At 47.2% G+C, this 14,896-nt stretch overlaps 2 protein-coding genes across 5 annotated transcripts in view; one reads left to right on the top strand and one right to left on the bottom strand.

The window, feature by feature from the left end:
* Window positions 1-603: 603 nt before the first annotated feature.
* Window positions 604-14,896, top strand: part of Dnmt3 (DNA methyltransferase 3) — a 45,522-nt gene continuing 31,229 nt past the window's right edge. For 2 of the 4 annotated variants that reach the window (XM_034333348.2, XM_034333345.2), the window contains exon 1: window positions 6,665-7,188. The gene's annotated coding sequence lies outside the window, so the exon portion shown is untranslated. Of the gene's footprint in view, window positions 1,300-6,664; window positions 7,189-14,896 lie in introns of those variants that run through there. The other 2 variants (XM_076692697.1, XM_034333349.2) reach the window with 2 other exon arrangements.
* Tdg (Thymine DNA glycosylase) overlaps window positions 2,129-14,896 on the bottom strand; it is a 34,651-nt gene continuing 21,883 nt past the window's right edge. Inside the window, exons 7-9 of the mRNA XM_034333351.2 lie at window positions 8,303-8,452; window positions 6,527-6,669; window positions 2,129-6,417 (exon numbers count right to left, since the gene is read on the bottom strand). Of these exons, the coding sequence (XP_034189242.1) occupies window positions 4,432-6,417; window positions 6,527-6,669; window positions 8,303-8,452 (2,279 nt within the window). The 3' untranslated portion in view covers window positions 2,129-4,431. The remainder of the gene's footprint in view (window positions 6,418-6,526; window positions 6,670-8,302; window positions 8,453-14,896) is intronic.

The following is a 14,896-nucleotide window of genomic DNA, read 5'->3' as shown; positions in this document are numbered from 1 at the left end:
GCTGATCGTTTGATTTCGTGATCGAAACACCAGGTGTCAGCGCCTTTGAACGCTGAGCGATACTGTATCGAATATAAGAATAAAGAAATCTACTTGAAAATCTGTATTTTCTGATTCATTAAAATTCTACCTGCCATTTCGTTTTCTTTCCGGTGCAATTTCGCAAGACTTCAACGAATGGGATAACCTCTCCAGTTATATTTCTGTACAAAAACTGGAATTGCTTTTCAAAGCACCACGTATATGGTATGTAGTATGCGTACATATGCGACATGCAAATATAGCCAATCATCGATCGCGGATAGCGGAACCTCGATATCGATAGATCTTTGATTCCGTGGTTCAAAAGGTTCGATATAAATAATCGCGAGTTCTCGCGATATACACGCGACATTCTCTTTCATCAAGGACGAAAGAGAAACGTTGTGTGTTCTAGGAAAAAGAAAAAGGTGTCGTTTATTGGCAACGGAGAGATTCTTTAAACGTAGATCGGTTTATCCACCGACTTCCGTAACAAATTATCCGCGATATGCAACGATATTTAGGGTTACAAATCCAACTACAGTAGTACTACGTTTAAAATCCTTAAAAGCGCGGCTTTTTTGAACAAGAATTAGCAATAGCTAAAATTGATTTTCGGGTACTTGGATTTTTTTACAAATACGAAAGAAAAAGACAGTTGGCGATTTAATATAGGTGTTGCCTAGAGGAATGATTATGAAACTGGTTGAAAATTTTAACGGTGCTTCTCAACCGTTAACAATCTACGAAACCTTTTCGATCAATAAAAAGAAAAAAGATTAGAACTCGCGGAACCTCGTTTGTACGAAGAAAATCTTGAACGAAATATGCTTTATTTCTCTTATTTGCGAAATAAACTATCGAGTCTTCCTTTTTTTGTCGATATCATTATGACAATTACGCTACAGAATCCATAGACTCGTCTCGCGTGTAAACAATTCGAAGGAAATGTGTAATTGATTCCCAGTTACCGATATGGTCCGAATTCGATGTTTTAGAAAAAGAAGAAGACGAAGAAGAAGGAGAAGAAAAAGGATAAATAAAAATTAGGGATAAGGAAAGTAATTGAAGAAACGGACGGTGCAGTTTGTTTCTAGTGAGGTGGTGTAGAGGATCGTCGCAAATCCATTTCCGAGCGGAGAAGAATCATTCGGATCTAATGGTAATTGGAGGGAGAGCAGAGGGGCGAGGTAAAGAGCAACGAAGTAAAAATTCGAAAAGCGAACAACCATCCGTCGCCCCTCTTACCCACGACGTACGAACAGCTACAAATACTCGGTAAGTACATTGTTGGTCGATACAGAACACATCTCGATACGATACCGAGGGATCGATACGATATCGATACTGACAATCGTACACGACAGAGTTTTACTATTAGTTTTTAAAAGGTAAAAGCTAGCGAGCGAGCGAGCCGGTCAGTGCCAAGCTCTCTTACTCGCTTACGCTCCAATTTTCTCCTCTCTTTATCATTCTTCTTTATTCCGATACATCCGATCAACAGCGAAACCACTTAAATCTGTATAATATATTTATACTTAATATTTAAACCTTAGCGATCAATGTACAATCGGTTAATTCGATTAATCCGAGTGTTCGGTTAATTGATAGCGATGCTTGGTTCCGTTTCGACACGGCTGGCATGCGTTCGTATCCGTTTCCTTTCTTTCATTTTCATCTTTCTTTCTTTCTTTCTTTCTTTCTTTATTTCACTGTTCTTCGTTTTCTATTCGTTTCTGTTCATTTCTATCCATTTCATTTTATTATCGACGAACGATTAACACCGAGCACACTTACGCTATAACTGTCCGTTTTGAGTCGAAATGAATTCTGGAAAACATCTACTATAGATTAATTGTCGATCGTACGCGCGTTTGTGTCCTTGAGGCCGATAGAACAAAAGAAACATTCATTATATAGACATCAGTTATTATATCAACGATTTTCTTCATCTATACCCTGTGCATCATTTTAAATGTTTCAACACATCCTATGCGATTACTCGATAAATGTTTTTCTCGTTTATCGTAGATAGTCAATATATAATATTTATACTTTATGTATATTCCGTAAATATAAGGTAGCCGCGTACACGTACACCGATATCATTCTTCATTTCTTTTTTTTCTTCTTCTTTTTCTTCATTTTCGTGTACGAGTACGAGTGCACTTTATATTCATTTCGATTTTTGTATAGAATCATGCCAGATGCGTAATTTTACAGCGTCGATTAGCGACAAAAGAGGATGTCGGTTAATGGCATACATCTACATCGACTGTTCGCGATCGTGTATCGATAAACATTGGTGATCCTCGATTGCTCGAAACACGACGATGAAATACAATTAACGAGACAACGTAACGCGATAACGATAAAAATTACGGTAACCTATGACATTTCACAGCGACGTCGAGAGTCAACGATTTCAACCGATACAGAAAATTTATCGCAACGAGGAACGACTATGGCTGTGTATGTATGGCGAGTGCGAGGTACGAAAGCGAGGATATGCCTATCGAATCGACTATCGAGCTTTTCTTCGCGACCTATCTCTCTTCCGTTTCCCTCTGTACGCTTCAAACGTCTCTAATCTATTCTCTCCTCTCGCATCTCGGTGTTTTCCATCGAAAACGTTACGAGACGAGAAACCTCGTTTCTCGTAAAGAAGAGAGGTTTACTTATCCCGTGTATCAGAAGCATCGATGCCGATTATAATTAATTTACGCGTTTCGAATCGGGGCAAACTTGCAAATTATATAGGCGAGAAGCTTCTTAACGCGTTCACTGTCACATCAGAAGTACATAGTGACGGATCCTCAATTTTAATGGTATTTCACACCTTTTCTTTTTTTTTTTTTTTGTTCGAATGAAAGTAATTAGACCCTTATGACAGTGGACGCGTTAATATGTTCGGCAAGAAATTTCTACGTAACGTAACGTAACCAGTGGTTCTTATCGACGCGATGCTGTGTCAATCATGATGTAGCCTCTTTTACGTTCAAACGGAAGGGAAACCACGCGAAATTCGATATTTCTATCGATTTGTGTGTTTTCTTTCTTTCTTTTTTTTTTCACTTTATTAGTACATAAAATTACTCGGTCGATTGCGATAAACGGCCACGATTCAACGAATCGAATTGACTAGATTCGCGTTAAAACATACGCACAGTTTGCAATGAATTGCGTGCACACGCGTATATGCGTTATCGCTTTGACAACGTAACGTAACAGTGTAATACAATAACTGCATTTGTTGCTTCGTTAACCGGAAACACTGTTTGTAACTTACAGAAAGTGAAGGAATAAAAATTTTCGCGATTCAACTGATTCAAGACGAGTACGTCGGTTGTTAACAACGAAGCTTAACGCGACAACGCGAGAAACGGATAAAGAATAAAGGAATAAAATAACGGATATACGCGTTGTGTACGCATGGGCGCGAATGTTTCTACCATAATTCGAAGGAATTACGTTCGAGAAGCTGGTTCTTTCGCATCGATCCGTTGGAGCGGCAACAGATTGCACGTATTCGCCGGTCAAGCGAAACAAGTGAAATATATTTCAACGATAACGAAAGCGTAACAATAACGTTTTTTGCGAGACGTCGCAAAATAGCAAAACTTTAACATCGTTTCTTTTTTTTTTCCTACCCATTATCGACGATCAACGCGAACAGGGGGGGGTGAACGGTGACCCGAAACGCGGCGAATTTCTGAGACCACGAGTACATCGGCGAGCAACGATCGCGAGTTTCCTCTCGCTTGGAACTATCCATGCTCGTCGATGTATGTTACATTAGCAAGTGGGCGACCGGACGAGCCAAGTGCGGAGGTTGGAGGGTGGATAGCGGAAAGCGGAGAGCAAAGAACGATGAACGGTGAGCGACAAGCAACGAGGAAAATATTTCAACGCAGCTCGTGTTTTTCGAATGTACATATCTTCTTTTGAATGGTAGATTCATCGCTCGTCGCTTGCCATTGTGACCCGCGCAGCCCTGCTACTTATCGACGCGTTACGCGAAAGCCAACTAAATTTTCTGCCTTCCGCTAGCAGTTTCCACGGTTTTGAACCGCGCACCCGTCGCTTCTCGCGGCACGATCGTTACTCGAGCGAGTCAGAAAATAAGGAAAAGAAAAGAAAAGAAAAGAGGCGGTGAAAGTAAAAAGGTAAAGGAAAGGTTGAAAGAGAGGGTTAAGATAAGGAGGGCGGAGGGATAAGTGGAAAAGTATAAAAGAAAAAAAGGAAAGTTACGGAGAAATGGTGGTAGCGAGTCGCGGCAAAAAGCATTCGAGAAGCGTTTCGTTAAGACGACAATTCCGGCGGATCCGTAGACGTGTAAAAATACGTAGAAAAGATAAACGTAGCGCTCGAATCGCGTAGCGTGTGTCGATTAGAGTTTTACACCGATTATCATACACCGTCGTACGCGAGGTCGACCGACGGCCTGTGATGAGAGGGGAGGTAAGAGGGTGGCGTTGATGTACCGGGGGTGCTGCTGCCGACGCTGGTGTAACCGCCAGGATAATTTGCGCTGGGCGCGTGAATGCCAGCCGGCGGTGCCGGATACGCGTCGAAGGAACTAGAGTACGAACCGTTATAGGAATAAGGATTGGCCATATGACCGAGGGATGGGTGCATACCTCCCATCCCGCTCATACCGCCCATCCCGTAAGTGCGTTGCATCAGGCTAGACTCCAGACCACCGAAAAGGTATCCGTTCGTCGAACCCATCGGTACGGGATAATGAGGGCCAGGAATGATGTTTGGATACGAGTTACCGGTATGCCCGTGGCTCATGCTCGGCGTATAATTGCTAGACGCTAGATTTTCAACCGTGTAAGATTTGCTGTGCTGTTGTTGCTGCTGTTGTTGTTGTTGTTGATGTTGCTGCTGCTGCTGTTGTTGTTGTTGTTGCTGTTGTTGTTGTTGTTGGGAATCCGGATGTTGTCGTCCGTTCATGGTATAGAGAGATCCGTAACCGTCGTTCGGAGAATGGTGCAACGAACCAGGGTAGATCGGGCCACCGGGTCCTAGGGGGGGACTGTAATTTGACATACCCGCGTTAGGCATTCCGGAGAAACCGGACAGGTAAGACTGATGATGCGCTTCCATCTTTTCCGCGAGCGATCCGTCGTCGTTGATGCCGGAATGAGAGTGTTGGAGTCGTTGGCTGCCACCGTCGGCTATACTCGGTATTTGATCGACTAGAGATTCCAAGTCGCTCAGACTCTTGGACGCTACGTCTTGGCCGGTGTTTCTTTTCATTCCGTATTGTTCGTGCGGATGATGGTGGGGGGACATAGAGGTATGGTTCGGTGTGTGAGGATGCGTGTGCGGGGGAGTAGGATGGGAATGGTGCGAATGTTCGTCAGCGGTTTGGCTCAACGGGGTCGGTGTGGTCTGATGGGGATGAGGATTGTGAGGATCGGGGGTTTGCTCGTGATAGCCCATGTAACTGGTGTAACTAGGATGAGACGGCGTTCCCGGGCTGCCGTGGTGGCCCGTGTTGTCACCGTTACCAGCCGGATTGTATTGCCGATGATCGTTGTTCATGTTTTGTTGGGACATGCTGGTAGGCGGTTCAAAGTCTGGATGTTCGACGCTCGGAGAAGTCAACGGCGAGGGCTCTAGGTTGTTTTCCGACGAGATCGCGGTGTTGATCTCCGAGGAGAGGTCCGAATGAGTGAACGATAACGACATAGATTTCGGGCTTTGACTGTAATGTTGCAAATGGACCGGACTCTGTTTCGCGTTCATATTGTACGGACTGTCGTTCATGCCTTGGCCATAATATCCGGAATCGTTGATCGGTTGCGGGTATGGCGCCATGTGAGCGAACGTCTTTGGCGGCGAGAAACAATTGGGCATCACGTTGCCGTATCCGTCCCCCAAATGGCCCAGAGCCTGGTGTTGCTGCTGATGTTGTTGCTGTTGTTCTCGTTCTCTCATCTCTCGTTCTTGCTGTTTCTGTTGCTGGTGAATCTTCTTCGGACGTCCGCGACGTTTCTTTATCACTTCTCCATTCGCATCCAGTTTCTCAGGATCGGGTGGAGGTTGATCTTCCGGATTCTTTATTTTCTTCGGTCTGCCCCTCTTCTTCTTGCCAGGTATTTGAGAGTTCTGATCGTGTTTCATGCCGGTTCCGTTCATATCGGCCATCCTGCTATCCCCTTCGTTCAGGTCGTCGCAAAACGAAGGTTTCTTGTCTTCGATCGCCTCCTGTTCCTTCTTCTTCAGTTTCGAGTCGGCGAACACGATGTCGGATTCGTCCAAATGGGATATGGTGCCGTTCAAATAATCGCGGAACTTTTTTAGCGCCGCGTAATACGGCACCTTGTCCGCCGCACGCGGAAGTTGCGCGCATCTCGCGCTGCTCGATGGCATCACCCACATGTACTGTAATCGAATAGTTGGTTGATCGTTAGCGGTTCGTTTTCTTCGCTTATGTAACGAACTTTTGAACAGAAAACAGAGACAAGAAAAAAAAAAAAATCTATTCTCTTACCGTATTGGTACCTTCCACCAGATTGGGCTGTCTTCCGAATCCAAACTCTTTCTTCCCGGAGAATACTTCGTAAATTAGTTTACCGTTAAACACCGCAATCTTGGGTTTGTATTTTCTTAATTTCTCTAACAGAATATGACTGCCTGTAAAAAGAGAACAGTTTAGAAATGAAGTAGAGAATTTATATCCGACGAGAATACGAGAAGGCGAAGGTGGCGCGGCGTTCGAAACGTTTCCTCGTATATCGGTCAATTATTCGGGCGCCTCGGTCGAATAGCTTGATACGTTGAACGTATTAGAGGCGAGGAGTGGCGAGGCGTGGAGAGGCTACGCAACGTTACGCGACGCGACGCGTGGACCGCGATTATAGCGAGCGAGAGAATTTCAAGAGCGCTGGTTGGTAGCACTGATACCGCGTGCCGCCAGTATTCTTGCGGTGACGATCGCAAAGTAAACCGGTCAAAGTTGAAACCGATCCGGATATTATCGTCGCGTTGCCGATTGTATTAACGATTCGAATACGTGTGCGGAACGGGGGATTCGCTTCGACTGGTTGGCGATAACCGGAGAAAACTTTGAAATCCTGACATTCGATCGATCGTGATTCAAGTTGCGTCGTTCGTCGCGAGACTTCTTTGGCATTGGCAGACATCCAGAGACGGGTAAGTAAGCGAATCAACGTTTATCGATAATTCTTCTTAACGTAGCGTACACTTTCTTTCCGCGCAAGCGTGTTTTTCGTTTTGTTTCATTCCGTTCCGTATCGTATCGTACCGTACCGCACCGTTCCGTTCCGTTCCGTTCTCTGATCTTCGAGGTTAAATCTATTCCACGACGCAACGTCGTACGAGTTCCCCTAGCGAGACAAGAAAAGAACAGAAAAGAAAAATAAATTATCACGCGTCGAATCCGTGAAACGTTTTCAAGGAAACTCTTAGCATTTCGCAAAGAATTATTCACGAATAAGAATTATTCACGCGGAAACGACAACTGCCTTGACGGAACGGATAACTTCGTTTCATTCTATCGTTCCGGTTACGAGAAAATAAATTACTCGATCGTTTGTACGGTCGTTGCGTTTTCGAGATGCATTTTGTGTACTCGTCGTACCCGGATTAACATCTTTTACGATTGCTCGTTATTCGTTAAACTTCGGAAAGGGTATATGAAAATAAGCTTATCGAATGAGAAAAAGGGGAAAAAAATGTACATAGAGCATACGATTCAGATAAGTAAAGAAGTAAATAAACGAGTGGCGATAGTCGGAGTCTCGTCGAACCAGTTTGCACCTTCGATTCACGATTTCGTGTATCGCTACGACCGAAAGCTTTTCCGTTCTTTTTCATGTTTCACGCGTCGAGTAGGATTTGCTCGTTTTTCTGCCCTCGATGCGGATCAATCGAGCACGCGTAAACCGACAAATATGCCGTTTTACGATGAAACCACGTGTATAGTATCGTATACACGCGCGACTCTTCCACAGCCGTTGGATTTTTCTCGGACGAGAAACCGATCGTCCGACTCCAACTTGTATATATGTATATGTTTCTCATCTCCTGAAACCGACTGGTTTTTACGGCCATGTGTGGACGGTATGTTTAATATTCTTACGAGCATCGGATAGATGAACGCATCTCTGACCGAACATCGCTTATCCGCTGTAGTACATCGTAAAAATATTGTTTTCTAACTCTCAAATTAAAGTTTCTTGCCCGATATTCGTTGTTCGTTTTATTTAAATTAGAAAAAAGAAAAAAAAACATCGTGTATACCGACCTTCTTTGATTTCTTTCCTGGTTAAATCGGCGCTGCCCTTAGTGGCGCGAGCCACCATGTTCGTGAAACCGATACCGAAGCGCAAGAGCTTGTAATCGTCATCCGCCGTCAGTGGTTCGGGTGTCAGTCCACTCAGGTGTAAACACTTCCCTGAAAAAAGTCGTTTAATCGATCGTTAAAGTCGACGAAAGGGAATACTGGTGGGTCTGGTTTTCCAGCGTTCGCGGGAAACGCGCCAAGTACCTTCGTCGTTAAGTTCGACCGACATTTACACAGGTCGAGGGGGCGAGGTAGAGGGTGCAGGAGGTGGTGGTGGAGGTGAAGGAAGAGGAGTGGGGAATTTCAATAGGTCTGGGTCAAACATTGTCGACAAACTGTCTGGAATTTGGTACCCTACGTTCCGTAAATTCCAACCGATAAATCGGCCCTCGCGATGCGAACGAAACGGAATAAAAGATCGCGTTCGACGCTTTATATCATATCGTTCGGTTTTCGATACTTTCGATCGGACCGTTATTTGTTCACGCGACGTTTGATCGTAACGAGAAACGGCGATAAGAGAAGAGAAGAGAAGGGTGTGCGCCTGTCGTTAATTACCGCCCTCGTAATCCTCGTATTTTTGCTCCTCGAGCTCCGCACGGTAAAACACCGGTTTTCAGCGCTTTGTGTCGTCGCGGCAATTTAGGGAAACTACTTGTCACCGGTAGTTAACGGTGACGGTGTTGGTAGCGGCGGAGGTGGAGGTGGTGCAGCAGGTGTTACAAAGCGTACCGTTTAACGGATTAAATAGGTCTGGGTCAAGCTTGGTCTCCGCTATTTTCTTTTTTTTACCTTGCACAAGTTTAGTCGTAAATCGTTTTCTTTTGTGCCCTCGTAAAAATTTGTTCGACGATACCGAATTTTCCTGCCGCATTCAAAGGAGATCGTTGCCCTTGAAATCCTCTGAACGAGGAAAACTCGGTAGCTCATCGTGGATCATCGAGGAAGACGAGGTCGAAATTGTTTCGCGTTGGAGGAAAGGGGAAAATAAATTTCAAATATCCGTCGTAAAGGAAGAGAAAAATCAAAGAAGAAACAAAAGGGTAGAAGGGAAAAGTAAAAAGAGGGTAAACGGATAAACGAAAGTAAGTATAAAGTAAGCGAGAGGGAGAGAGAGAGAGAGAGAGAGAAAGGTATGTTGGCGCGAAATTACAGACGTCGCCAAAGTATATCCCGCGAACGTTTACCCCCGGCAGCAGCAGATAGAGATTTATGACGCGGCCTCGGAAATTCTCTCCCTCTTGTCCTCTCGGTTTCTCTCGCCTCCTCTTGCACCACCGACCTACAGCCGTACCACACGACCTTGGAGAACTTCGGAACAAAGTTAAACGCTCGTCTGCCGTGGCCGTTCTCGTTCTCCTTCTCATTCTCGTTTCATGCTTTCCACCAAACACGGATAGAAGATCGTGTTCGTTCTCTCTTAAAGTCGAGCAGAGGGAAGAAAAGAGGAAAACGATTTTTCTCATTTTAGAAAAACTGTTCGATGATTCGGTGTCCAGGTTAGGGGTGCGCGTACGTGGAAGGTATGGAAGGAAGGTTATCGATGTCCCTCCGAACAAGACTAACGGCCGATCGAACAAACTTTATCGAAGCGAAACGCCACCCTTCTCTTCCCTTTCGTTCGCGACGCTAACCTAACCCAACTTCACTTCCCTCGACCTTTCCGTCGCGCTCGTTACCTTAACGTTATCGTCCCCTCAAACTTTTATAATTTCCCTTTCTCGCTTTTATTCCTCCTCGCGAGGAAATCTTGCCGCGTCGCGTAACACCGGGATGCGTTTTCAAGAAAGGAAAAAAAAAAAAAAAAAAGAGCGATCTTTTAAATTTATCACTTGCCGGTTCGAAAGTTTCAAAGTCGAAAGAGTTTCGGCCGTCCCTGTTCGACCGACTTAACTCCCGTTTCGCCGACTTTCGAAGAGGTTGAAGCGCAACAGGACCTCCTCCGCCTTACGTATAGTTTCTTGTCCTCAGCTACGCGAGGTAACGCTATTTCTTCGATTTAACGACCGAACGGGACGAAAGGGGAACGCACGGTATACGACCAAGAGGAATGGTAATGGGCTATTTTTTGCACATTTCGTAATCGAGCGTACTCGAGATGGTTGGTTGCGTTGCGATCCGCGCGAAATCGAGGAAGCGAAAAATTTAGTTAGCAGGGAGGAGCGGTCCGTTGCGACGATCTATCTGGAATTCTTGAAATTTCGTTGACCCAGATTTTTCGTTCTTTTCCTCCGATTCTGAATGAACGGCTGGTTCGAGTTCTCGCTGCAGGGGGTGCGAGGAGAACCAGGTGAAAATCGATGCAACCAAGAGAGAGAGAGAGAGAGAGAGAGAAAGAGACCTGTGCGTGGGTACCGCGGGAGACCGCGCCTGGAAAATCAATTTTCAGGGTTTTCCAGGACGAAGACCCGTTCACGGAGACCTAGGAAGTCGTCGAGCGCGTTCCACGGCGATGCTCGCCTTTTTCCTCGCTGCGTTTTCCAACTGCCACAATTTGCGAGCGAGCACGTATTAACCTTAGACGCGTTCGTCGCTCGCCTTCTCCGAACAATTCCTAACCGCGACGTTTTTCTCGTACGGTGTTTCGTCAAAAGCGTACGACGCTCGAGGCAACCGACGCGACGCGACGCGACGCGACAATCGTGTCTTTTGTCGCAATTTTTCCAACGACTCGTTGAAAAAGGCACGCTGCGATTTTATTTTCGACTCGACTCGATTCGAACACGAACGGATTTTCAATCACGTTTCCTCCTATCCCGTGCCGTGCTGTTTCGTTTCGAATGAAAAGAAAAGGAAAGGAACGGAACGGAACGTAAACGATCCATCGCATCGGGCGCTTCGTTGGATCGTTCAGAAGAAGACTCTCGCGGTTCGTTCGAGGCAAAAGTTGGACGTTGTTCGAACGAGTCTTTTTTCGCCGGGGAATTTCGAAAAGATGGGGTACAAAATTGTAGGGGGGTTGTAAGCGTGCACGGACTGAAAGCTGCTATCGAGCGGATAGGCGTGCGACAACCCCTTCCCCACTCTCCCGTCCCCCTCGGCCAGCTCTAGTTCCCTTTTTCCTGCCCCTCTGGCCCCTCTAGCCGCCCCTTTGGACCGAGCAGCAGGCTGGCAGAAGGGTGGCCGGCGGGTGGAAAAGGGAGGAGGCAGAGGCTACACGCTTTCCCACACTCACCGGCCAACCCTCCTTCGCCACCTGTACCCTTCGCCCATCTCGTTTTACCCTACCTACCCTCTACAACGGTATCTCTCTCTCTCTCTCTCTTCGTATCTCTGTTTCTCCTTTTCTCGCTTTCCGTCTCTCTTTACGCTCTCCTGCTTCATTCTCGCTCTGCCTCACCCTCGCGCTCACCCTTACCCACACCCTCGAGCTCACCGCCCTCATCCTCGCCCTCTTCCCTTCGCTCCGACACAGCCGCCACTCATTATAGTTCCCACCACTACCAACCCTCAACCTCCGCCACCTCCTTTCCCACCTCCACCAGCATCGACAACCGTCAGGCTTGCATCCCTTTTCCACTCACGCACTTAGCTGGCTTCTTCAATCTTTTCGCAGGTCACTGCTACCTGCGATACTCTTCAACGTTGAATACTCCTTCGTCTTCGTCTTCGTCTTAGTCTTCGTCTTCGTCTTCGTCTTGGTCGTTTTTATCTCGTTCCTGATATTTTTTCGCGCTCGACGGCTGTCGAGAGAAATTGCGTCGAGTTCGTCAAATTTTTCCACAAACTCAACCATCCGCGGATGTTCTAGCAGGAATACGTATATGGAAATGCTTCGTTCGATCGTCTAGCTCGGAGAGAAACCCTTGAGAGATCAGAAAGTCCCGATGGACGGTCAAACGCATCGATCGAAAGACCGAACGATCGATTTTCCGTTCTTCTCGAAACTTTGCTCGTCGGAATGCAGATTGCGAACGATAGACGGACGCTCTAGTTGTACAGGGGAAAAGTAGCGGTGTTTTCTGCGAGAATTATGCAAAAATGCAAACTTGACGCGATCGAACTGGACTATCTCTACCGAAATTTATTTAGGTACGCGTCTAGTTTTACGATTTGCGCTTCATCCTTTTCGTGTTATTTTTCTACTTGTCGAACTCATCCTCGTTTGTTTTCAAATCGTTGTTCGTTGGTAAGCGAAACTTGCCAGCTGAAAATCACCGATATCCCACGGGATGCGGTAGATTTTCCCGACACGATAGTCTTCCCGAGCGGGAGTCGCGATCGTTTTCAGACGTTGTTCCGCGAAGAAAAGTTTCACGGACGAAAACTTGGGTCGAGTAGTTGGAAGCACGTTGCGCGACCAAAAGATGTAGGACGTAATCTCGAGGAAGAGAGCGAAAGCCGAAACTCTAGTTTTCGAGTTAACGAGCATCGAACGGTCGAAACTTACTTTCCACTTTGCAACACTGGCGAGATCGTCGAGGCGAAAATCGATCATCGTTATCGACCAATAATTTAATTCGTTCGCGGCTTTCCTTCCTTATTCTTGACTCAGTTTTGTGGTAGAAGTTCCGAAGGAGCAGGAAACTATCCGATCGCGAATCGCGAATCGCGGTTCAAGTTGTTCGAGGAGTCGAAGAGCCGTGTCGTCGACTCTTCTACTTGCCGACTTCTCGAGGAGTCGAATAGTCGAATAGTCGAAGAGCGGAGAAAACGAGAGACGCGTCGGTTCGCTCGATTGTTACGACCACGAAAAGTTTCCCCGGTCACGTTCAACTTTCGCGCCGTTCGAAAAAGTCCGTCGCTCGAATTGGGTCACCGACCGGTCGAACCCCATCCCCTGTCGCGGTTCTCCCGCTGTCACACTCTAACCCGCGATCATTCTTTCTCCTCGCTTCTTTTCGCCTCGCCCCAACACTCCGGTGAAACTTTTTATCCGTCAACAACGTTGCATCGATCGTGTGACGCGTGCAATCTTATCCGTCTATCGACCGAAAGGGTTCTTCGATGTTCGAATCTCGCGGTTAACAGGTTCGTTGACGTTTCCACGTTGACGACGACGACGACGATCGCGTCAACTCGCGGCACAAACACATCGCGACGCGGTTAAGGGATTAGAACGGAAAGCGCAGAGAAAGATGTTTGCGCGCCGATATGAAACTGGAGGACAGCGAGAGGCTCGATCGCGAGCGAACGGTTCGCTTTCGGGCGATCGAATCGGCTGAACCGCGTTGAATTTTTCGGCGTTTACTGCCTTTAGGCCCGGTCCGATTCTCCCTCCCTAGGGGGCTCAAATTGACCCGTCGTTCTCGATCTACCGATCCTCCTCCACCCCGTGTGGCCCACCCCATCCCTCCTTCATCTCTTTCTCCTCCTCCTCCCTCTCGTCGTACCTCATCCTACTCGCCGTAGCTAGCAACCACCCCGTCAACCCGCACCCTCCCGTCCCGCTGCTTTGCCACAGCTTCCAACCTTTTTACCCCGTACCACCCAGCTTTCCACCCTCCTCGCCGCCTTCTCCCTTCTCCATCCTTCTCCTCTTCCCACGCTGCACCCTGCCTCTCGCCCCCTTTTTATCCTGCTCTCCCTCACGCGCACCACTCATTATAGTTCCTCCCTCCACTACAACCAACCCCTCCCTCCTTTCCGCGCTCCGCCACAACCCGCTTCCTATCCCTCCCTCCCTACATCGCCACCACCCTCCACCCCATCCACTGCTCTACCGCAACCCCGGGAAAACCCTGGAAAATCCAGCAGCGTATACCTAACTTCACCCTCTATGTACTCTACCTATGTGTGAACGCAAGTGCGCGCGACCGCCAGGCCGGCTACCCGTTCGTCCACTCGTCCGCTCGCTCGCGTGTTCACCTATATACATATATGTATACGTAGTGGTATACATCTGTAATACGGGCGGTCGTCGGTGTAAAATGCACGCGTGCCGGGGTAACAGACATTTCATCGGTTTCATCGGCAAGGAACGTGATCGGTCGTACGTTTTTTGGGAACTCGCCGAATAATTGTAGAAAAAACGCGCGGGGAAATGGTACCGCGTTCCCGCCAGATTCTAAGCGAACGGGCGCGTTTCGAGGTTTCGAAAGCTGCGGCATCGTTTTCCTGCAAAATTTTACGCTTTTTCCGACGGCAGTTGGAACTAGGGTAGAAAGTTGCTCGCGCGTGGCAAGTTAAATCGGACGCAAACTCGCGCATACGCTCGACATACTTCAAATTGGCTAAACGCATCGACGGAAAGGTGCGCCTACGAGTCGAAATAGTTTAGGGTGTCGAGCGTGTTTTTGTCGCTGGAAACGCGGGAAAAAAAAGAAAGACGGAGAGAAACCGAGGGAGAATTTTTCGAGGAAGAGCGGCTGGAAAGCGGGTCGAGTAATTGAACGCGTTGCAGTGAGTGTCGCGTTGGCAAAGGTTTCGTCGCGAGACGCAGCGCGTACTACGAAATCCAAGTGGAAAGGGCTCTTGACCGCTTGACTGCCGCCCACGGAGCCGTTCCCTCGATATTTCGCTCTTCAACCGTGGTTATCGGTTCCCGCGACCCAACAGCGCGTTTCTTTTTATCCCTCAACTTCCCTCGCTATTGCGTCGAGAGTTGCGCGATTT

Source organism: Osmia lignaria, chromosome 15, assembly GCF_051020975.1.
Source record: "Osmia lignaria lignaria isolate PbOS001 chromosome 15, iyOsmLign1, whole genome shotgun sequence".
Classification (NCBI taxonomy): domain Eukaryota; kingdom Metazoa; phylum Arthropoda; class Insecta; order Hymenoptera; family Megachilidae; genus Osmia; species Osmia lignaria.
Note: the sequence above shows the minus strand (reverse complement) of the source record. Positions and strands in the feature narration are given on the sequence as shown.